The sequence below is a fragment of the Salvia miltiorrhiza genome, chromosome 1 (genome assembly GCF_028751815.1).
Source record: "Salvia miltiorrhiza cultivar Shanhuang (shh) chromosome 1, IMPLAD_Smil_shh, whole genome shotgun sequence".
Taxonomy (NCBI): domain Eukaryota; kingdom Viridiplantae; phylum Streptophyta; class Magnoliopsida; order Lamiales; family Lamiaceae; genus Salvia; species Salvia miltiorrhiza.
Window position 1 is genome coordinate 10,146,732 of NC_080387.1, and position 22,379 is coordinate 10,169,110.

At 39.6% G+C, this 22,379-nt stretch overlaps 2 protein-coding genes across 3 annotated transcripts; both read left to right on the forward strand.

Annotated features, from left to right (window-relative positions):
- The first annotated feature begins 4,631 nt into the window (after nucleotides 1-4,631).
- Nucleotides 4,632-18,652, forward strand: LOC131006559 (uncharacterized). Of its 2 annotated transcripts, XM_057933703.1 has the most exons (7): nucleotides 4,632-5,419; nucleotides 5,505-5,576; nucleotides 17,174-17,376; nucleotides 17,452-17,581; nucleotides 17,668-17,979; nucleotides 18,056-18,160; nucleotides 18,243-18,652. In XM_057933703.1, the coding sequence occupies exons 3-7, from the start codon at nucleotides 17,174-17,176 to the stop codon at nucleotides 18,645-18,647; spliced, it is 1,155 nt and encodes a 384-aa protein (XP_057789686.1). In that variant the 5' UTR covers nucleotides 4,632-5,419; nucleotides 5,505-5,576; the 3' UTR covers nucleotides 18,648-18,652. The 2 variants fall into 2 exon arrangements, with proteins under 2 accessions (XP_057789686.1, XP_057789687.1); XM_057933704.1 differs by lacking the exons at nucleotides 4,632-5,419; nucleotides 5,505-5,576 and adding an exon at nucleotides 16,880-17,075.
- On the forward strand, nucleotides 6,738-17,075 carry LOC131018046 (uncharacterized). The gene is made up of 3 exons (XM_057946811.1): nucleotides 6,738-9,328; nucleotides 9,409-9,508; nucleotides 16,548-17,075. Exons 1-3 carry the CDS (start codon nucleotides 6,738-6,740, stop codon nucleotides 17,073-17,075), a joined length of 3,219 nt encoding a protein of 1,072 aa, XP_057802794.1.
- Nucleotides 18,653-22,379: the final 3,727 nt, after the last annotated feature.

Consider the following 22,379-nt stretch of genomic DNA (forward strand, 5'->3'; position numbering starts at 1 on the left):
ACGAGTCAGAGTACGTTTATGTGTACTGAAGCATTAAATAGAGCGCTAGATATGGAACTAACAATGCAGCCAGAGAAAGCGATTCAAGCTTCAGCACCCCAATCGAATTAGAGCACTCAAATGTGAAATCCACCTTTTTCTGGACGAGGGCAAGAAGGAAAGAGAAAATGGGACGATCGAAGTCAAGGTCCCAAGAAGTCGTGGCAGAGTAAAAATGCACCACCTTATTATCAGAATATAGATAAACGGCCTTATGTTGACCCAACTGCCCCGCAACAGTTTCTTAAGGACCAAGAGGAATACCATCCTGCCAGAAGTGCAATAAATTACATCTGAGAGGATGCAAGATGAGACAGAATAGCTGTTACACCTGCGGAAGGGTTGGACATTATTCGAATCAATGCCCAAATCGTCAGAGGAAGCGGAGGAAGACCGAGTCAATTTCATCCGCAATCAAGGCGATGGAGGGAAATCTACCGCTACCGCCACCACAGCGACGACAGTCAGCCTATCGACTACGATAGACTAGAATACAACAACCAGCCCCGCAGGAAAATCAACCGCATCACCAGAGACTGTTCGCGCTTGAGCAGAAAGCACCGGACAAGAATCAAGGGGATTTGATAGGTATAGGCGAGTTAAAAGGCGTACCTATAGTAATCTTGTTCGACACTGGAGCATCGTATCCTTTTATCTCTCATAATTGTGTCGAATCCTTAGAATTGAGTATAGGGCCTGCTATGCAACATCTAAGAGTAACCACACCCATAGGCAGAACTACTACGGTTTCGCACGTGTGCCCCAACTTAGAATTTAAGTTAGAATCGATTAAGCTCGAGGCTAGAAACCTGAGATTGATGCCTATGTGGCACTTGGATATAATTTTAGGAATGGATTGGTTAGAGAAGAACCATGCGAAGATACAATGCAAGGAGAGACGGATATCTTTCCAGCCACCTGGCCAAGAACCTACTTCCTTCATTGGCATTGTGGGAAAAATAGAAGAAGACGCCCATCATCTCAGTGCTGCGAGCCAGGAAGCTTTTACAAAGAAACGATACAACCGCGTACGTTGTATATCTGAACCAGAGAGAGGAATCCAAGGCAAACGTTGATGACGTGCCAGTCGTGCGAGAGTACAAAGACGTTTTTCCTGAGACTTTACCGGGATTACCCCCAGATCGACAACTTGAGTTTACGATTGACCTTGAACCCGGTACCGCACCGACGTCGAAAGTGCCGTGTAGAATGGCCCCTGCAGAGTTGCAAGAGTTGAAGCTGCAACTCCAAGAACTTCTAGATTTGGGTAGATTCTTTTAACGTTGAAGGCAACGTTTTCTGTAGGTTCTCCCTGTCTTGGGGAGTGTATTGTTTTTGAATAAAGGAAAGTTCAAATCGAGATATATAGGACCTTATGATGTACTAGAGAAAGTAGGTCCTGTAGTCTATAAACTAGCGATGCCTCCGAGCTTCGCGAACGTCCATGACGTTTTCCATGTTTCTCAATTGAGAAAGTACGTGTTTGATCCAAAACACGTCATCCATCAAGAAGAAGTGTCCCTGGAACCAGATTTGAGCTATGAAGAGAGACCTGATGCTATTCTGGACCGGAAGATCCAACAATTGAGGAACAAGTCGATTCCTTTGGTGAAAATCCAATGGAGACATCACGGTCAAGAAGAATCAACATGGGAACTTGAAGAGAAGATGAAAGAGAAGTACCCAGAGCTTTTTCCCAAAGGTGAATAACTCAAATTTCGGGACGAATTTTTTTTAAGGGGGGTAGGATTTAACACCCCGTACTTTTCCTTATGTTGTGAGATAGTGTCTTAACACTATAGAGAGTACTGAGATGTCGAGATGCGAGACTACTTTTTTTTTTATGACCAGATAAGACATATTGTCTTTTAAATAGAGATACGAGTGACTAAACCGATGATAGAGTTACAGTGATGAGATTTGAGAAATGAGTTGAGATAGAGATGCTGATTGAATTGAGTTGAGATTTTATTTTATTTTCGACTACCAAGAATAGAATTACCGGATACCGAGTTATCAGAGATTGACTGACCCATTAAGAAAATAGAAACAATGAGTTTGACATAGAGTCGAGGAAGAAAGAGTGAGAACCTTGATGAAAAGAGTCGGTCAGAGAGACGTCTAGGTTGTCTGTGTTTGCCGACTGCTTTGATGTGATGTTATGTGAATTTACGTGACTGATTGATTATGTGATTTCTGTGACGTGTGTCATTATGACCAAGTTATTATGATTTTATATTTGAGACCTTAGCATTTGGAATTCTGATTAAGTTTCCAAAGCAAGTGTGGTTTATTTTTATTGAGAAATCGAATGATGCCGGTTTATGAAAATTTTTCCAAGCATAATATTTTTAAATGATTTTTCCTACGAAGGGGAATTTTATAATTGAGTGAGTGCACTAATATTAGTGCTATAATTATTTTATTTTGGTCACATGAATAATTATGTTATGGTATTTTATTAATGAGTGATATTTCCATAATTATTGTGATTATTATTTAATCACCCTTTTCACACTATTATTTTTAATTTCCCTACCATGTGACTAAATACCACAAATTTCCAAGTGTAGAGATTATTGAGAGAGTGTAGAGATTAGAGAGAGTGTGTAGAGATTAGAGAGAGAGAGAGATCAAGATTCCCTAAGATCACAAAATATTTCATAAGATCTTCAAATCCTCACAAGATCATTTACAATCTTGCAAAATCCTCTCTCACTCCTCACTCACCATTTTCGACCACCCCTCTCTCTCCCACATCTCTCACTTTCCTCCATTGAAGAGACCTTCGGAGCTTCCAAAAATTTTACAAAACACCTCAATCCACTCTAAAATCTTCCATAAACACATCCTAGCTACTTATATTCAAGAGAATCATTGAAGGAGGGCTTCAAAGCTAGAGTGAGAAAGTGTGAGTCTTGGTAAGAATTTGGGTAAGGGACCATGTATTCCATAAATCTTGCTTAAATGATGTTGTATGTGAGTATTCTTGAAAGATTGAAGCAAGAAAATCACCCCTTCATTTTTTTCCAAATTCTCGAAAAAGTGGGTCTTCACCCTTCAAAATTTTTTTCTTTTTCTTTTCTTGATTTGGGGTGAAAAATGAGATTTATATGATGTTTGTTGATGATTGATGTGTGTTGTGAAGTATGTGCCTTGAGATGTGAAAGTTCGATGGAGTTTAGTTTACCCAAAAATGGGAACTTTTGAGTTGATGATTTAAATGATGAATTGATGATGTAGATGAGTCCATGAGATGTATATGATGATGATTGATGGAGTAATTTGAGTATATGAAGTCAATTGATGATTTTGATATGAGTTAGTTTAATAAAATTAGGGATATGTGTATCCATGCTCTAATTTGTAAATTGATGGTTTATATGTGAGATAAATTGGTTAAGATTGATAGATCTATGAATGGATTAAAGATTCATATGTGTTTATAAATTTCAAAGAGTTTAGTTTAATAAAAATTAGGACTTTTTGGTCTATGTGTTATTTAAGTGATTTGGCTTATGATATATGTTTCTAAGCATGATAGTAGTGTCTTTTTATCTTTGATTAAGTCTATTGTAGGCTAAGTAAAATTTTGACTTAGTTTAGTTTATATGAGTTTTTGAGTTCTTGTATGATGTGAGGTTGATGCTTGGTAAAATGAGGTCTAATTGCTCTATGACTATTATGTGAAAGTTTGTCATGTTTTATTAAGAGTTTTATGTTGATACATGAGTTTTCACTAGAGTTTAGTTTACATGAGAAAAAGGGAATCTATATGTGTATGATGAGTTATATGATGAATAAGATCATGTTTGAGTATTTGAGTAATTTCGAGCATGAAAATGAAAAGAGAATTTGTTTGATGCGTTCGTTGAAACGTTTTCCATGAGATTTGAGTTTATGATGAAAGAAAAGAGTCGAGATTGAGTAATATGAGAATTATGTTGTACTTGAATGTTTTTGAGTGCTATAAGTGCTTAAAATGAGCTTTGATGAGTTTGCTTTGAAGAAATGTTGAGTTGAGCATGTTTGTTTGTGTGTATGATTCGGAGTCGTTTTTCATGACGCACTGACCTACTGTTTTCGAGGGGTTTTTGATACCCAACCATCATGAAAATTTTATGGTAAGTATATTTGAGAGTCTTGAGCACACCGGTAAAATTTCAAGTCATTTGGACTTCGTTTAATAGTTTTATAAAATGTAAAACCAAAACTGCTACGTTCTGCCGAATTGTTCGGTGAGTAGCTAATAAAGTCACCTATTCCAGTATCTTTATTTAACATTCTGGAACCCAAATTTTTATTGTTAATACATGAGTGTCTTATATATGTACCCACCAAATTTCAGACCTTTTTGACAACGTTTACTATTTTTCAAAAATCAAACTTTTCGGTTGCTAAAAACTGCCGAATATGGTAGACTGTAGTAAAACAGTCATATCTCCTAAACTACTTGGAGTTTTTGATCCTACTTTTTTTTAAATGAAACTAGACTCAAAGAGGTTTCGTTTAGTATAAGTTACGACTCCCGGGGAGTTCTGTACAGAGTCTGGTGAGGTTTTGAAGTTGAGTCAGTGCAGAGTGAACACTACAAGAAACAGCGACTCCAACGACCGAAATTAACGACCGAAAATTTCGGTCGTTAAAAAGGCGGCCGTAACGACCGAAATTTTAATATTAACGACCGTTTTGTTTAATATTTTAAATCTTATTTTTTTTTTATTTCCTACGACCGAACGAAACGGTCGTTAACTTATAACGACCGTAACTACGACCGTTTTTACGGTCGTTGGTTTTTTTTTTGAATTTTGATATATTTTTAATGTAACGACCGTTTCTAACGGTCGTTGTATTTTAATTTATTTAAATTTGAGTTCTGATATTTTTAAGTTTTCGGAAATATTTAACGACCGTTTTTTAACGGTCGTTGTATTTTAATTTATTTAAATATATTTAATATTAACGACCGAAATAATTATTTATAACGACCGTGTTTCGGTCGTTGTATACCGAAAATTATTAATATTTTAATTAAAATTAGCAACGACCGAAAAACGGTCGTTAAATTGAAATTCGGTCGTTGAATTCGCGGACTTAACTTAGGTTTTCTAATTTTTCCCCCATTTTCTTCTCCACCCTTTCCTCCTCCGATTCTCCACCTCCTTCCGCCGATTTCGCCGTTCCCGACACCGCCGCCTCCGTCCATCGAACGGCCACCTCCACCGGACGCCGCCGCTGCTGCTCCTCTCCGTCCGACGCGACCGCTGCTGCTTCTCTCCGTCCGACGCGACGCGACCGCTGCTGCTCCTCTCCGTCCGACGCGCCGCCGCCGCCGCTCTCCGTCCGACGCCGCTGCTCTCCGTCGACGTGATACTCTACGGTAAGTTAATTAATTATTCATCCTAACCCTAATTAATTATTTTTTATAGATTTCATCAATTATTAACCCTAACTCTAATTCCCAGCCCCCTGCCCTCGCCGGACCGCCCCTGCCCTCGCCGGAAAGCTCCTGCCGTTGCCGGAATAAGAGATTGTAGGTTAGTTCGTGTAACTTATATAATGTAGGCTATTAATTTGAATTTAGGTTAATATTGATATGTTAGTATATATGAATTTAGGTTAATTATATGTGAATTAATGTGAAATTTACATAGAACTTAGTATAAATTATATGTGAATTAATGTAGGCTATGTTTCAAATTTATGTTAATTATATTAGTATGAATTAATGTGAAATTTGGTTGTTGTGTTGTATAGTATATGTGAATTAATGTGAATTTAGTTTGAATGTAATGTGAAATTATATGTTAATTATATATATGTTCATTTGTATTTGATTTGTTTAAAGAACAAGAACTTAGTAAGATAATTTATTTTATAAGATTTATTTAAAGAACTTAGTTAGGTTTATTTGTAAATATTAGATTTATTTAAATAACTTAGTTAGGTTTATATATATTAGATTTAGTTAAAGAACTTAGTTAGGTTAATCTCTATTTAAAGAACTTAGTTAGGTTCATTTCTATTTAAAGAACTTAGTTAGGTTCATTTCTATTTAAAGAACTTAGGAAGCTTAATTTCTATTTAAAGAACTTATAATGTTTAAATTTATTTAATTCGCTTTATCGCCGGTGGGGGAGAGGCGAAATATATGATTTAGCATGATTAATTGCGTTGAGCATGTTTTAATTATAATTAAGCATGATAGTTTCGCCGGTGGGGGAGAGGCGATTAAGTATGATTGTGATTAATTGGAGTTTGGGCCGCCGGTGGGGGAGAGGCGGAGGCGGTAGCAATGACTACCGCCTTGGTTTTGTTGTTGTGTTGAAATTTCAATCTTCAATCATCCTTCTTGAAATCCTAATCGTAATCTTCGGTCATCCTTCTATAATCCTAATCTCCGACCTTATTTGAGTTCTTAATTCCTAATCCAAATCTTAATCTCCTTTCTTAATCATACTCTTAATTTTAATTCCAAATACTAATCTTAATCTCCTTTCATAATCCTAATCTTAATCTTAATTCCTAATCCAAATATTAATCTCATTTCATAATCTTAATCTTAATTCCTAATCCTTATCTTAATCTTAATCTTAATTTCTAATCTTAATTTCCACTCTTATTCATCATCTTAATTTTATATCTAATGTGTGAACTAATTAAAACATTAATAATATATGAATGCAGGAAATATAAACATGAGTTTAGATAGAGGGTGGATGTATAGGCGATATGCTCAAGGTAGTCTAACAGGAGAGTTCATGGATGGATTGGAAGTATTTATCCATTATGCACTTTCTCGACCGGACTTAATGATTGGAAATAAGATCAAATGCCCATGCACGAAATGTAAGAACAAAAAATTTGATACTCCAATGACTGTTAGGGTTCACTTGGCAAAGAATGGTTTTATCCCTAGATACCATATATGGACGATGCATGGTGAAGCGTTAGTGCAAGTCCCTGATGTTGCTAGGCGTATTGTAACCATTGAGGAAGATAGAGAAGTTAATCGTTATGAGACGATGGTGATGGATGTAGCGACAGCTCAATTTCACAATGTCGATGATCTAATTGAAGAATCTCCAAACCCAACAGCCCAACATTTGTATGATATGTTAAAGGCGGCTGATAGAGAGTTGTGGCCTGGCTGTAAAACCCATACCCAATTATCTCTTGTAGCTCGATTGATGAGTTTAAAATCTGATAATAATATGTCTGAGCGATGTTTTGATCAGATTTTGGAGTTGATTAAAGAAATAGTTCCCGATAATAATTTGGTGACTGGAGATTTCTACAGTGCAAAGAAATTGCTTCGTGGGATGGGTTTGCCAGTTGAGAAGATTGATTGTTGTCGTAATAATTGTATGCTTTTTTGGGGGGATGATGAAAGCTTGAACGAGTGTAAGTTTTGCGATGCAAACCGTTACAAAGAATCTTCTGGTCCCAGTGGTAGTCGTCAACGACGCCTAGTTGCAGTAAGTCAGATGCATTACTTTCCCATCACTCCAAGATTGCAAAGGTTATATGCATCTAAAGCAACAGCAGCTGATATGCGATGGCATGCTACATTAGTTAATGATGGTGTGATGAGACACCCTGCAGACTCACCTGCATGGAAACATTTTGACAACACATTTCCTGATTTTGCGGCTGAGGTCAGAAATGTGAGATTGGGGCTTTGTACTGACGGATTCTCGCCATTCAACAATTTTGGAAAGCAATATTCCTCATGGCCAATCCTACTTACTCCATACAATCTTCCTCCTTGGATGTGCATGAGAGAACAACACATATTTCTCACTGCTGTCGTCCCTGGGCCACACAATCCAAAGGATATGATTGATGTTTTTCTTCAACCGTTGATTGCTGAGTTATCTCATCTTTGGGAAGTGGGTGTCCAAGCGTATGACATATCATTGAAGAATAATTTCCAAATGCGTGCTGCACTTTTGTGGACAATTAGTGACTTTCCCGCTTATTCTATGCTTTCTGGTTGGAGTACAGCTGGTAGATTGGCATGTCCACGTTGTTGTGATGATACAGATTCTTTTCGATTACCTTTGAGTGGTAAACAATCCTGGTTTGACTGTCATAGGAGGTTCTTACCCACTGATCATCCTTTTCGACGCAACAAATATGCGTTTATAAAAAATGCTCAAGTAAGAAAAGGTCCTCCACAAACAAAAAATGGGTACCAGTTGTTGGCTGAGATTGAGGGATTGGGGATTAAAAAAGTAACAGAATTGACAGTTGAAGAGACTCGATTACGGATATCTAAACGACAAAGAACTTATGAATCAGGTTGGAGGAAAAAAAGTATATTCTGGGATTTGCCATATTGGAGTTCGTTGCTTATACGTCATAATCTTGATGTTATGCATATAGAAAAGAACGTCTTTGATAATTTGTTCAACACCATTATGAACACTAAAGGCAAAACAAAGGATACGGCCAAATCTCGCGAAGAATTGAATAGGTTTTGTCGCAGACCTGAGTTAGAAGCCAATGAACAAACAGGAAAGTACCCTAAAGCATGTTATATGCTTGATAATGATGAGAAAAGAATCTTACTTAAGTGGATTGAAGGGCTTAGATTTCCTGATGGCTATGTATCCTCGTTGGGTAGATGTGTCAACTTGAGTACACTTCAAATGTTTGGTATGAAGAGTCACGATTGTCACGTGATGATGCAACGAGTATTGCCGGTCGCACTAAAAGATCTTCTACCATTCAATGTGTGGAAAACAATTACAGATCTTTGTCTCTTTTTCAAAGATTTGACTTCACCAAACATTCAAGTTGACAATCTTCTTCAGATGCAAAAAAATATTCCTGTCATTCTCTATAAGTTGGAAAGAATCTTCCCTCCTAGTTTCTTCGACTCTATGGAGCATCTTCCAATACACTTGGCCGATGAGGCTATGATGGCAGGCCCTGTACAGTATAGATGGATGTATCCATTTGAGAGGTACTTGGGAAAGTTGAAGAAAACAGTTAAAAACAAAGCCAAAGTTGAAGGATCAATTACAAATGCTTATCTTGTGGAAGAGGCTACAGCATTCTGTTGTTATTACTTTGAAGATCATGTTAAGACAAAGCAACGGAATGTACCTCGAAACTTTGAAGGTAGTGGTGTTGATGTGATCCCTGACATGTTGTCTGTCTTCAAGTATGTTGGGAGACCATTTGGAAAGATGACAACTAGATTTCTAGAACCTAAAGAGCACGACGCCGCCCATTTGTACGTGCTAAACAATTGCACAGAAGTTACAGAAACCTACACAGGGTATGTACAAAGCATATGTTATTAAATTTATTAATCTACACATAGGTTGTTTAATAAATATGATATATATTAATCAATAGGTTGTTTGAGGATGAAATGCGGGCCAAATTTCGTGATATTTCATCCAATGAACTTCAACAGAAACTTGAGAAAGAATTTCCCACATGGTTCAAAGCATATGTAAGTTCTTTCATCCAATGAACTTCAACTCAACGTATTATGTCAAAGTATACTACAATTGTTTGTAACTAATCAGTTTCTTTCATTGAATAGGCTTCAAATCCAACAAATGGGCTAGTCAATTCATTTTTGCATCATTTGTCATTGGGACCTCTGCACAGAGTTACTACATACCAAGGATTCTTTGTCAACGGATTCAAATTTCATACGGTTTCTTATGGCTCGTGACTCATCCAAAAACACCTAACGGATGGACTCGAATTTATACGAGGTCGTCCTAGGGTGGTAAGGTGACTCAAGTCGTCTCACAAGGAAGACTTAGCAGGGCTCTAATCGTATTGCTCACAAGAAACTTAAAAGAAATCTAAACACTCTAATCAGAAGTTTGGGTCTGACACTTTCTCTCCGATTAACTAATGCGTAATTAAAATAAAGCATATAAAGTTAACTAGGCAAAAGATATAAAGCCAATAAGAATGCAAGAAGGCAAACAAAGCTAGGGTTCTAAACTAGCAATCTAGAAAGCAATCATCAATTCAACACCATAAACAACGATTATCTAGGCGAAATAACATATTAACATTTGATCAAATGAATGTTAAGCAAACACACACAATCAAAGAGAATTTCACAAGCAACTCAACGACGAACTAACTAGAACATGGCATTTGAACATTAACGAAATCAACTAGAGTTTCCAACTCCAACACTAAACCAAACGATCATAAACTTGTAAACATCAAAGATTAATAACTACCTAGGCAAGAAACTCAATCAAGCATAAGATTCGAATGCAAGAAAATCTTAATCTCCATAAAAGAAATCTCTAAATATTCATCAACAAGAAAGGAAAAGGGTAAACAATAGCAACAAACTACGAATCACGTAGATTATCTAAACTCAACAACAATTATCTCCAATCATCATATTAATCAAAACACAAAATAAAGATTCAAATAAACCAAAGGATTTAGAAAACCAAGAGAATCTAGAATCAACAACAATGAACTTCAATCTTCACATTCATCAAATACATAAAACACAAAACTCAATTAACCAAAAGATTCATAAAACCAAGAGAATATAGAATCAACAACAATAATCTTCAATCATCATATTCATTAAAGACAAGAGAAACAAAGACTTAAATAACCAAAGGATTCATAAACAAAGAGAATCAAAGGGAGTTCTTACAAAACATAGCAATCCAATGAATCCAAGATTGAAGGTAAGTGTTGTGGAACTCTAAAAACCTTAAGAAAGAGGTGAAAATCGCCTATGGAGGCTGCTGGAGACGAGAATGATAAAGTAAAACCCTAGAAAGGGGTTTTTAATCGAAAAATCGTACTGTCGGATCTGCACAGAGGCGGCCGCCGCCGTGTAACGGCGCCGCCGTGAGGGCCTTTCGCAGAATGGGCACGGCGGCCGCCGTCCCACGGCGCCCGCCGTCTACTGCAATGCGCAGCGGTTTTGTTTTGGTCCGTTCTCCCTCGTTTCAAGTCGGATTTTAGATCCGTTTTCGCCTACGAACTCGTATCGAGACGAACTTTGATTCTTCTTCAGACCATTCAACTAAATTCTGACTTTACTTTTGTTCACATATCAATCAATGTGAGCACAAAATCCTGAGACAACAAAATTAGCACAAAAGCTCAAATCATTCAACTCTTAAGTGAAAGAGACCAAAATAAAAGTCAATATAACACGTAAACACCCAGAGATTCATCACAAAATAGGGCTAAACAACCCCCCCACACTTGATCCTTTGCTTGTCCTCAAGCAAAGTCACGACACCAAAAGATAGTTCACAAGAAAACTTCCTCACCATTCACATCTCCAACCAATCTAAGTCTCTTAGCCTTTCACATTCCTCACGAGATGTTCATTGTTAAGATTTTAAGAAGCAACAACCACATGATACAATTCAATCCGATCAGACCCAATTCTCCGCTAGAGGTGAATTCCCTAATGTGATTGCCTTTATAATCCAATCCCATTTTCCTTGAAGATGATAAACAATCAAACCAAATCAAATTTTATACATCTTTCTTTTAAAGGTGATGTTATTCCATTCTCAATAGATGGGCCAACTTTCGTGAGATCAACACTTTTGGAGGTAATCCAAAATGTTCTCACGTGGTTTTCCATGCTCATAACACTACTGTCAGAGGAGCAGAGACCCAAAGCTATAGAAAACTTCACAACAAACCAACATTCAAACTCAAGGGATAAGATCGTAGGCTATCACAATGAAAACACTCCCTCTAGCATCTACCGGACAAATCACGTCAAGAATAGCTCATAAGGGTGTTGCATCCAAAACATTAAACAACTTACATCAAGAGAGGAATATGCATAGCCTGAGAGACAAAGATAGCAACCAAGCCAACACAAAGCATGAAATTTACTTGTGAACAAATCATCAAAGTGTGCATTATTACTTGAAGCCAAACAACAATCAAGATAAAGGAGACCATTTGCCCCACACAAGAAAGCCCAAAAACACAACAAAAAGGCACCCATAGGATCAACAAACACCCCCCCACACTTAAAATCTAGCACTGTCCTCAGTGCAAACAAAAAGAGAGGTGAAAGAGGAAACTTCCCCTAAATACCGATCCAGTGGTGAGTCTGTAGTGTCCCACGATGTCTGCCTCTCTCTCATCCATAGAACAAGCAGTCTCCAACGCAACAACCTGCACCAAACAACAGAAGCAACAAAACACAACACAGACAAAACGACAGAAAAATGAAACCAGAAAAAGCAAGAAAACATGGGTTGCCTCCCATGCAGCGCTAGTTTTTAAGTCGCCAGCCCGACTAAGAGAACCCCTTAACCAAAATCCGATTGAAGATCCAGCTGCCTTAGCGCCCTTGTAAACACATCTTCTTGAATTGCAGCTGCGGGTCCTCCAAATGAGTCCTCCATGCTCGTATCCTGGGATGGCCCTCTATCCACACATCCCACGAGATTGAATGACCCAACCTCATCAAGCTTCTCTTCTAGGAGCAAGGCACACAGAAAGCCTTGCTCAATATCACCTTCCTCGTGCAGCTTATCCAGAGATTCCTGCTCAATGTCAGCTTCATCCTGCAAGGTAGCAAGGAATTCCTCCACAATCTCGTCCTCCTCCTGAAACTTATTAAGGAATTCCTGCACAATACAATCCTCATCCAAAGCATCAAATGTTTCAACATAAGAGCAGATTTGAATTAAGGAAGTGGGGGTAGTAGGTTTTTTATCAAAAACTGAGAATGTTACCGCTCTACCTACCCCTACCATACTTACAGTTCCCGTACCCACATCGATGCGAGTATGGGTGGTAGCCATAAAGGGTCGGCCAAGTAGCACGAGATGCCCATTCTCGCCTCTAATCCCTTTTCCCACATCAAGTACAACAAAGTCAGCTAAAACACTAATCCCCCTCACGACTACCTCAACATCCTCGACAAGGCCTCGTGGGCTGCTAATGGAGCCGTCAGCTAGTTCTATCTTAATGTTCGTGCATTTCAGCTCTTTATTTCCCAACCTCTCAAAAATATCAAGCGGCATCAAATTGACTGCCGCACCCAAATCAAGCATTCCCAAGACCTTTTCAACCCCTCCTAAGCTAATATCAACGATAAAGCTACCTGGATCTCCTTGCTTGGGTGGTGGTTGGTCTGGTGCAACAGTGACAGGTGGCAGTGGCTCACTGGGGCATTGGGTAGCCTTGATTGCCTGCACAGTTTTGCTTCTCCATCTCCCCATGGTTATTGGGGCCTTGTCCTTGACTACCTCAACGGCATGAGCTTGATGCGGCTGTTTGTCCTGGTTCGGGAACTTTCCGGTCGGCTGTTCTTGCTGCAGCTGATTCAGGGCTCCTGTTAGTTGCCCAACTGTAGTCTCGAGGCGCTTGATGGTAGCACTCTGAGACTCCATGTTCTGTTTGGTCATCTCCATGAAGGACTGCATGGTGTCCTCGAGAGACGGCTTCTGCGATTGAGCTTGCTTCTGAAACTGTTGGGGGGCATTCTGGTATTGCTGCTGCTGCTGAAAATTCCCTTGTTGCATAGGGAACTGTTGATACTGCTGATACTGCGGGGGCTGCTGCTGCTGATAAGCTTGAGTGTAGTTCTGCTGCTGAGCTCTCCAACCCGAATTGGAGCTTTGTTGCCCTTGATTAAAGATAGGCCTCTGTTCAAATTGAGGCCTCCCCGGATAGCTCTGAGCAGCATAGACCTCTGCTTCTCCTTCAGATGTGAATTCCCCCGTGCGATGGCACGCGTTGGTTCCATGACCAAAATCGCCACATATTCCACATCCTTCTGCTGGTGGCGCGTGAACTGGTGGGGCTTCTGCCTGGTTCATCTTGAGGTGCTGAACTTGCCTCATCAATTCTGCTACTTGCTTCTGAAGCTCATTGTTGGGAGCTACTGCATTGGCTTCAACCCTCCTTCCTCTAGCTGATTTCTGTTGAGAACTCGCTGCAAGTGTGTTGAAAATCTCCTTGAGCTCATCAGCTGTCTTCCGGGCAATGTTGCCCCCTGCTGTACTGTCCACCATAAACTGTGCCGTCTGAATCAATCCGTCATAGAAGAACTGCATCAACATGACAGGTGATAACTGGTGCTGTGGGCACTGGCGGAGGAGCTCTTGGAATCTCTCCCAAGCCTCGTGGAGAGGCTCGTCAGCTCCTTGCATGAAGTTCATTATTTGGCTCCTAATCTCTTGAGTCTTGTGATTAGGGTAGTACTTGAGCATGAACTTCTCACACGCCTCTCCCCATGTAGTGATGGAGTTCGGCGGTAGGGACAGCAACCACGTTCTCGCCCGGTCCTTGAGTGCGTAGGGTAAGCACTTGAGTCTCAACTGATCCTCGGTGAGTTCCAGCAGTGGGAAGGTCTGCACTTGGGTGCAGAAATCACGGATGAACTGCAAGGCGTCCTCACTGGGCATCCCATAAAAGAGCGGCAACAGGTTTGAATCATTGGGCTTCAGATTATAATTCCGGACCGCCGTGGGAAGCACTATCGCAGAAGTGCTAGTGGTCCCAATAACTGGCCTGGAAAAATCTCCCATGTACTGGACATTCTGCTCCGCCATTGCTTCTTGGTCAGGATTAGGCCGAGCTTCTTCTTTTTCTTCTTCAGAATGCACTGAAGGCGTCTCCTCCACGGCTTCCAGGATGGGATCGGAAGCAATTCTCTCTTCACAGTTTTTCTCTTGAAACTGTGATTCCACAAAACTTCTCGAACTGGACTCGGACTCCTTCTCCAGGCTTGAAAGAACCTCCCGAGGTCGATGAATGTTGTCGTAGTAAGGTGCAAGCTTTCTCTTCAAGCTTCTACGTCCTTGCATACACAACACGAACAAACAAATCAAACGCACCGGAGGGAGAAAATAACCGAGTCAAAAGAAATAAACAAAAATAAACACGGAAAACAATGCAACACAATCAAATGCCTAAAGCCTTCCCCGGCAACGGCGCCAAAATTTGACTCATCCAAAAACACCTAACGGATGGACTCGAATTTATACGAGGTCGTCCTAGGGTGGTAAGGTGACTCAAGTCGTCTCACAAGGAAGACTTAGCAGGGCTCTAATCGTATTGCTCACAAGAAACTTAAAAGAAATCTAAACACTCTAATCAGAAGTTTGGGTCTGACACTTTCTCTCCGATTAACTAATGCGTAATTAAAATAAAGCATATAAAGTTAACTAGGCAAAAGATATAAAGCCAATAAGAATGCAAGAAGGCAAACAAAGCTAGGGTTCTAAACTAGCAATCTAGAAAGCAATCATCAATTCAACACCATAAACAACGATTATCTAGGCGAAATAACATATTAACATTTGATCAAATGAATGTTAAGCAAACACACACAATCAAAGAGAATTTCACAAGCAACTCAACGACGAACTAACTAGAACATGGCATTTGAACATTAACGAAATCAACTAGAGTTTCCAACTCCAACACTAAACCAAACGATCATAAACTTGTAAACATCAAAGATTAATAACTACCTAGGCAAGAAACTCAATCAAGCATAAGATTCGAATGCAAGAAAATCTTAATCTCCATAAAAGAAATCTCTAAATATTCATCAACAAGAAAGGAAAAGGGTAAACAATAGCAACAAACTACGAATCACGTAGATTATCTAAACTCAACAACAATTATCTCCAATCATCATATTAATCAAAACACAAAATAAAGATTCAAATAAACCAAAGGATTTAGAAAACCAAGAGAATCTAGAATCAACAACAATGAACTTCAATCTTCACATTCATCAAATACATAAAACACAAAACTCAATTAACCAAAAGATTCATAAAACCAAGAGAATATAGAATCAACAACAATAATCTTCAATCATCATATTCATTAAAGACAAGAGAAACAAAGACTTAAATAACCAAAGGATTCATAAACAAAGAGAATCAAAGGGAGTTCTTACAAAACATAGCAATCCAATGAATCCAAGATTGAAGGTAAGTGTTGTGGAACTCTAAAAACCTTAAGAAAGAGGTGAAAATCGCCTATGGAGGCTGCTGGAGACGAGAATGATAAAGTAAAACCCTAGAAAGGGGTTTTTAATCGAAAAATCGTACTGTCGGATCTGCACAGAGGCGGCCGCCGCCGTGTAACGGCGCCGCCGTGAGGGCCTTTCGCAGAATGGGCACGGCGGCCGCCGTCCCACGGCGCCCGCCGTCTACTGCAATGCGCAGCGGTTTTGTTTTGGTCCGTTCTCCCTCGTTTCAAGTCGGATTTTAGATCCGTTTTCGCCTACGAACTCGTATCGAGACGAACTTTGATTCTTCTTCAGACCATTCAACTAAATTCTGACTTTACTTTTGTTCACATATCAATCAATGTGAGCACAAAATCCTGAGACAACAAAATTAGCACAAAAGCTCAAATCATTCAACTCTTAAGTGAAAGAGACCAAAATAAAAGTCAATATAACACGTAAACACCCAGAGATTCATCACAAAATAGGGCTAAACAGCTCGAAGAAATCAACTGATAATAGTGGATTGTGCGTTAAGGGTTCAGTGTTGAACGGTGTCCAGTTAGATTTCTATAGTCGTTTGTTAGAGGTTGTTGTCCTAGAGTATCCTGGGCTACCAATAAAAACAACCACATTATTCAAATGTGAGTGGTTTGACCCTCAAACTCCAACTGGAACCGACATTGATCGTGACTTCAATCTGGTTTCGGTGCACAAGAATCGTCGTTATTCCAAATACGAACCATTTATCCTCGCCAATCAAGCTGCACAAGTTTATTATTGCTTGTATCCAAGTAAAAATAACAACAGAAGCAATTGGTTGGCCGCTTGTAAAGTGAAAGCAAGGCCAGTTGTTGAAGTTTCCACAACTGAACTTCCAACAACGTCTTTGCCTTTTCAAGAGGAAGTCGTAGGCAGAATATCTCTTACGAATATAGATGACATTTCAACAATGGTTCATCCACATGGAGGCGAGGTGGACATAGATCATGATGATGATGATGATGAAGATGATGAAGACCTTATTTTACAATCCCCCGAGTCTTCTAACACTGAATCAGATTGAGTAATTAATGACTTCAAATAAAACATATTTGAACATTTTATATATTTAATGTGTTAAATAATAAACTAATGTACTAATTACTTCAAATTTGGATATAGATGGATGCTTCTACTCAATCCGGGTCTAATCCATCCGGTTCTACTCCATCTGGTTCGGGTCCATCCGGTTCTACTCCATCTGGTTCGGGTCCATCCGGTTCTGGTCCTATTTTCGATAATAGGCCGCCAGTGGATGAAAACCCTAATGTGGAGGAGGAACGTGTTGCTAGTGATGGGCGGACATGGGTTTATTTCACTCGTAGGTACGTTTCACAATGTATCAGTTAACTTCAAATTGTTTTGTACATTAATTCTAAATTTAATTTCAACACTTTAAGTATTCTGAGGCCGACTGGAGCTATTCGGGCTAGGGCGACTGATAGCTTTCAAGGTATGCCACATGAAAGTGGCACCAATTGGAAGAATTTGACTGAGGGGATGAGGGATTTTTATTTTGATGAGTTTGAGGTACGATCATCTCATATACAATTTTTATATTCTAAACAAACAATCACAATACTAATTTTTTTCTTATTTGCAATATCTTTAAATAGAAAGCATTTTGTTGGGATAAAACGCAACATACCAGGCATGTTATTAAGAAAGCGTGGGTTAAGTCAGCTCGAGTGGCGTACAAGGATTACATCAGCAATTGCAAGAAGGTCCTGTTGATACATAAGAAGAAGATTGAATATCTTCAGCCTAACATTGAGGCAGCTTGGAGGGCTTATTGGGCTTTGCCTGCTACTCAGGCAAGGTCTGCTCAGGCGTCCAGGAATCGCCGCTCAGAGCCAGGCGGTCCGGGTACAGGGATGGCTATCCATCATGGAGGGTCGCGCAGTGCTTTAGATCATGCTGAGCATCTGGTAACTTTACAACGTTTTATTTAAAATTTTTATGCATTACTAAATTGTTACTTATATTTTTAATGTGTTTTGTCAGGCTCGGGAGAGCAATATTTCTTTTGACGAGGCTACTTGGGCGACTTTTCGACGGATGCATTATAAGAATGGACAGTATACCGCTGGACGACCTGCGCAGCACGGGGTATGACGTTAATTTAGTATGTTTAAATTCCTTTGTTCGAATAAATTATTTTACAACTATTCTAACTATTTTTGTATTGTAGTTGGAGGTCGAGAGGCGATTGGCAGAGCTTCGCCAAACACAGGAAGACGTCACGCCCGTAGATGTAGAGCGCATCTTCCGAGAGGTCGTCGCTCCTGATTCGAGGGGGCGCATCATGGGATTAGGCATGATGATGTCTAGGGCGATTACTGAGAGCGGCGATTCGTCGAGCACGCACTCCACTAGCACCTCCCAGTTTCCTTTCCCTGTTGCCTCGAGAGATGAGCTCATTACATTGAGGGAGGAGCTGAGCTCCACACAGAGGGAGCTAGAGGTCAGGAGAGCGAGCGAGGAGGCTCAGAGCAAGGCTATACAGGAGATGCAAGCCCAGATCGCCCTCCTCATGCGAGGATATCATGCACAGTCCCCCTCCGACGCCTCTGATGGGACCCACCCGGACCTCTGATTATATTATTTACTATCGTTTGTTTGATACTATACTTTGAATACTGAATTTCTAAATTTGTTGACATATTTTATGATTTGCTACTTTGTTATATTTGATGTCTTTCTACTTTGCTCATCTTCATGATTTTGAATAATTTATAGATTGCTATATAATTGAAAACAGGAATACAAAACAAAAAAACAAAAAAACAAAAAAACGACCGAAATTTTAAAAAAAAACGGTCGTTAAGAAATGACGGAAAAAACAGGAAAAACGACCTATAACGACCGAAATTTCGGTCTTTAAACAACGACCGAGTTAAAAACGGTCGTTAATTCTTTCGGAAGAACAACGACCGTTTTAATAACGGTCGTTGTTTAACGACCGAAAATCAGGGCTTAGCGACCGTAATTCGGTCGTTGATCAACGACCGTTTTAAAACGGTCGTTGATCTTCTGAGATCACCAACGACCGTTTTAAAACGGTCGTTGATCAACGACCGAATTTCGGTCGCTAATCCCTGATTTTCGTCGTCCCTGGGAGCTTGGCTACGGTTTTAAAGACCGAATAAACGGTCGTTATAATTAAATTTCGGTCGTTGAATTTCAACGACCGAAAAAAAACGGTCGTTGAAGAGCACACGACGAACAAAATGGCGACCACAGTTTTCGGTCGTTGTTTCGGTCGTTAGGTCTGTAACGACCGTTTTTTCGAGTTTAACGACCGAAAATTCGGTCGTTAGAGCCGCGTTTTCTTGTAGTGGAAGTTTGTTTTTGACTTGTCTATGTGTGTTTTTCATATGCTTAAGTGTTTATACTTGTTTATGTGCTTGATTGCTATGAGTTTGAGCCGAGTTGAGAGTTAAGTCGATAATAGGACGTGTGAATCCTTAGAAGCCGAGTATACCTAGGGATTGAGTTTTAATGGGTAAATAGACGTTGAGTGAGAAGTTATAGTTAAGATGAGATTGGATTTAGAAATTGAGTTTCTGACTAAGGTTTGTTCTATCACATGAACCTTCGATGACGATGACGATGTGATGATGACATATGAAGGCCCGAGCGAGACGAAGAAGTAAGTTGTCTGATTTCTTTCCAGGATTAGCGAAGGACTTCAGGTGGGCAATATTTTGAGTATACATATATCATACGAGCTTTCTAAACTGTTTTGATGATGTTATGAGTTTATCAAATGTTTTGAGATAAATGATGTTTGAGAACTGTTTGACTTGCCGATTTTTGTTGATAATGACTTGTGTGTTACCCTCTACTGATGAGATGAATTCGGTCCTGCCACAAGCGGGATTTTGTGCACAGAGGTGACTGCGAGCCGTCTTCGGGTCGGCCGGTCACGGTACTTGAGAGGGAGGCCTACTTCTCAGTACCTTTGATATTGTTGTGTTGTAGATGTGGTGCATACATGTTGAGATCTTTGACTGCAGTCGTTTCCTTATGATATCATGTTTATTAAAACTGCTTATACAGGTTCATTTACGCTAAACTTATTCCTGTGTATTGCTGAGATGTGGCAAGTTTCAAACCTATAGCTCTAAGAGCACCTTTCTTGTTTTTCGGCGTTTGCCCACTGAGTATTATGTACTCACGCCCTGCATGTATTTCTAAATGTGCAGGCTAAGCGAGGAGCGAGATTAGTCTGGTGCTGGTGGGGATTTATTTAGCTGATGTATTTACTTTATCGCATTTCCTTTTTGTCGATAAAGTCTTGATGAATGAGATACTTTGTTTTCTTTTGAATCAAGCAATGTACTCGCGGTTATATGTCTTCATACATATAATCGATTCGCCTTTTGCTGCGATACTCTGAATATTATGATTCCTTATGAAAAATGAGTTATACCCGCTTTGTTTTTGTTTTTGAAATTCTTGATATTTTTGGAGTTATGACGATGTTGACATTTATACCCCTGGAGTTGATTTATGATGATTTCCTTAGCACTTTTTCATGCGAGCTTCCGCTTGATGTTCAATCTATTCTTCTTGTCTTTTATTCTTTTAAAATAGTCGTATCGATACTCGGTCCACGCTATCACTAGCGTCGGGGATCGGGCTGCGACAGAAGTATTTCCCAAGGGCCTTTCGCAAACAAAAGGAGATAGAGCTCATGAACTTGGAGCAAGGAAACATGACCGTTTTGGAATACGAGCGGAAATTTACCCAACTAGCCCGTTTCGCCCCCCACTTGGTGGCACAGATGAAAAGAATGCATGGAGATTTGAGAATGGGTTACGCCCTGAGATTGGAGGGCACTTAGCAGCTCTAAACATTACATCATACTTGGAAATCTTAGAACGAGCCCAAGCAATCACATCACGCCTGAAACTGGACAACTCTGTAGTTCGACCTCAACATACTGGAGAAAAGAGGCACTGGGATGATCGAGACAAAATGAGAAACCCCCAGCTAGAAAAGAAACCAAGGAGTAATGTGGGAGACGACCAAGAATTGGCACCGCACAAATCTCTTTGTCCACGTTGTCAGCATTACCATTTCGGAGAGTGCAAATCTGGCGAGAACGTATGCTTCCGATGTCACAAAGGAGGACACATGGCGATGAACTACACAGAAGCACGGAGTATGAATGTCCCGAACAACAACAACGTCCCGACTTGGCAGAATAAGGACAATAACTGGGGAAGAAATCACGGCAACAACAACAGCAATATGGGAAGAAACTAAAACTACAACAACAATGGTGCCCGCAAGGGAGATGCATGAGTTTATGCCATGAACCAGGAAGAGATGGATGGAGAGGCTCAAACTATGTCAGGTATCTTACTCGTTCTGGACAAGTTTGCTATAGTACTCTTTGATTCCAGTGCTTCGCATTCATCTATCGCAAGGAGATTTTACGAAAAGCTGATACAACCCTTGAAGGTAAGAATTACCTCAGGAAAGGTGGTGGGAATAGATCGTTTGACAAGGGAGGAAAACTAAGACCTCGTTACACCAGGCCCTATGATATTCTCGAACAAGTTAGTGAGGTCGCATATCGTTAGCGTCGCCGCCAAGCTTGACTTCGATACATAACGTCTTCCATGTCTCGTCTTTGAGAAAATTCGTCCACGACCAGGGCAACATTGTGAATCATGTCGAACTAGATAGGGACCTAACTTATGATGAGCACCCGATAGCCATTTTGAATACAAAAGTTCATGTGTTAAGAAGTTAAGAAATCCCTCTAGTCAAAGTCCAATAGAGTAGACATGATCATAGCGAGGCTGCATGCATGGGAAAAGGAAGATGACATTAGATCTAGATACCCTCTTTTGTTTGACTCAGGTAAGTAATTTCGATGACGAAATTTTTTTTTTAGTCGGTAAGGATGTAGTGCCCCAAAATATTTTTTTTACTACGAAAAATTTTCTCTTCTTTAATTCATTTCAATAATTAAATTTTAAGTCTTATAAGTCGCGCCTAGATATTGCATGAGCATGAGCATGAGCATTTAATCATTTTAAGCATTTATTATTATTATTCTTTAGTTATAAGTTACTACATATTTAAGCCCAAACAACTATATTTTTATTTCAACCCAATACTTTCTTGGAGCCCATTGCTTGAGCCCAAAGTAATATTTTTCTCTACAATTTTCAGCACCAATTAATTGGAAACCCTAATTCACCTTTCCTTCTTTATAATATTAAAATTATGGAAAGATTGTTCCTTGATTAATTTCACTGCCAAAAATAAACCTCTATCTTCTAGTATAAATACCACTTCTCTTCACTAT

What these genes read in the sequence shown, in the direction of transcription:
- LOC131018046 (XM_057946811.1), top strand. Translation starts at nt 6,738, where the DNA reads ATGAGTTTAGATAGAGGGTGGATGTATAGGCGATATGCTCAAGGTAGT. An exon ending in GTTACAGAAACCTACACAGG is followed by an intron (nt 9,329 to 9,408) that starts GTATGTACAAAG and finishes ATTAATCAATAG; the next exon opens with GTTGTTTGAGGATGAAATGC. An exon ending in CCACATGGTTCAAAGCATAT is followed by an intron (nt 9,509 to 16,547) that starts GTAAGTTCTTTC and finishes TTGTGCGTTAAG; the next exon opens with GGTTCAGTGTTGAACGGTGT.
- LOC131006559 (XM_057933703.1), top strand. Translation starts at nt 17,174, where the DNA reads ATGGATGCTTCTACTCAATCCGGGTCTAATCCATCCGGTTCTACTCCA. An exon ending in TGGGTTTATTTCACTCGTAG is followed by an intron (nt 17,377 to 17,451) that starts GTACGTTTCACA and finishes CAACACTTTAAG; the next exon opens with TATTCTGAGGCCGACTGGAG. An exon ending in GACGACCTGCGCAGCACGGG is followed by an intron (nt 18,161 to 18,242) that starts GTATGACGTTAA and finishes TTTGTATTGTAG; the next exon opens with TTGGAGGTCGAGAGGCGATT.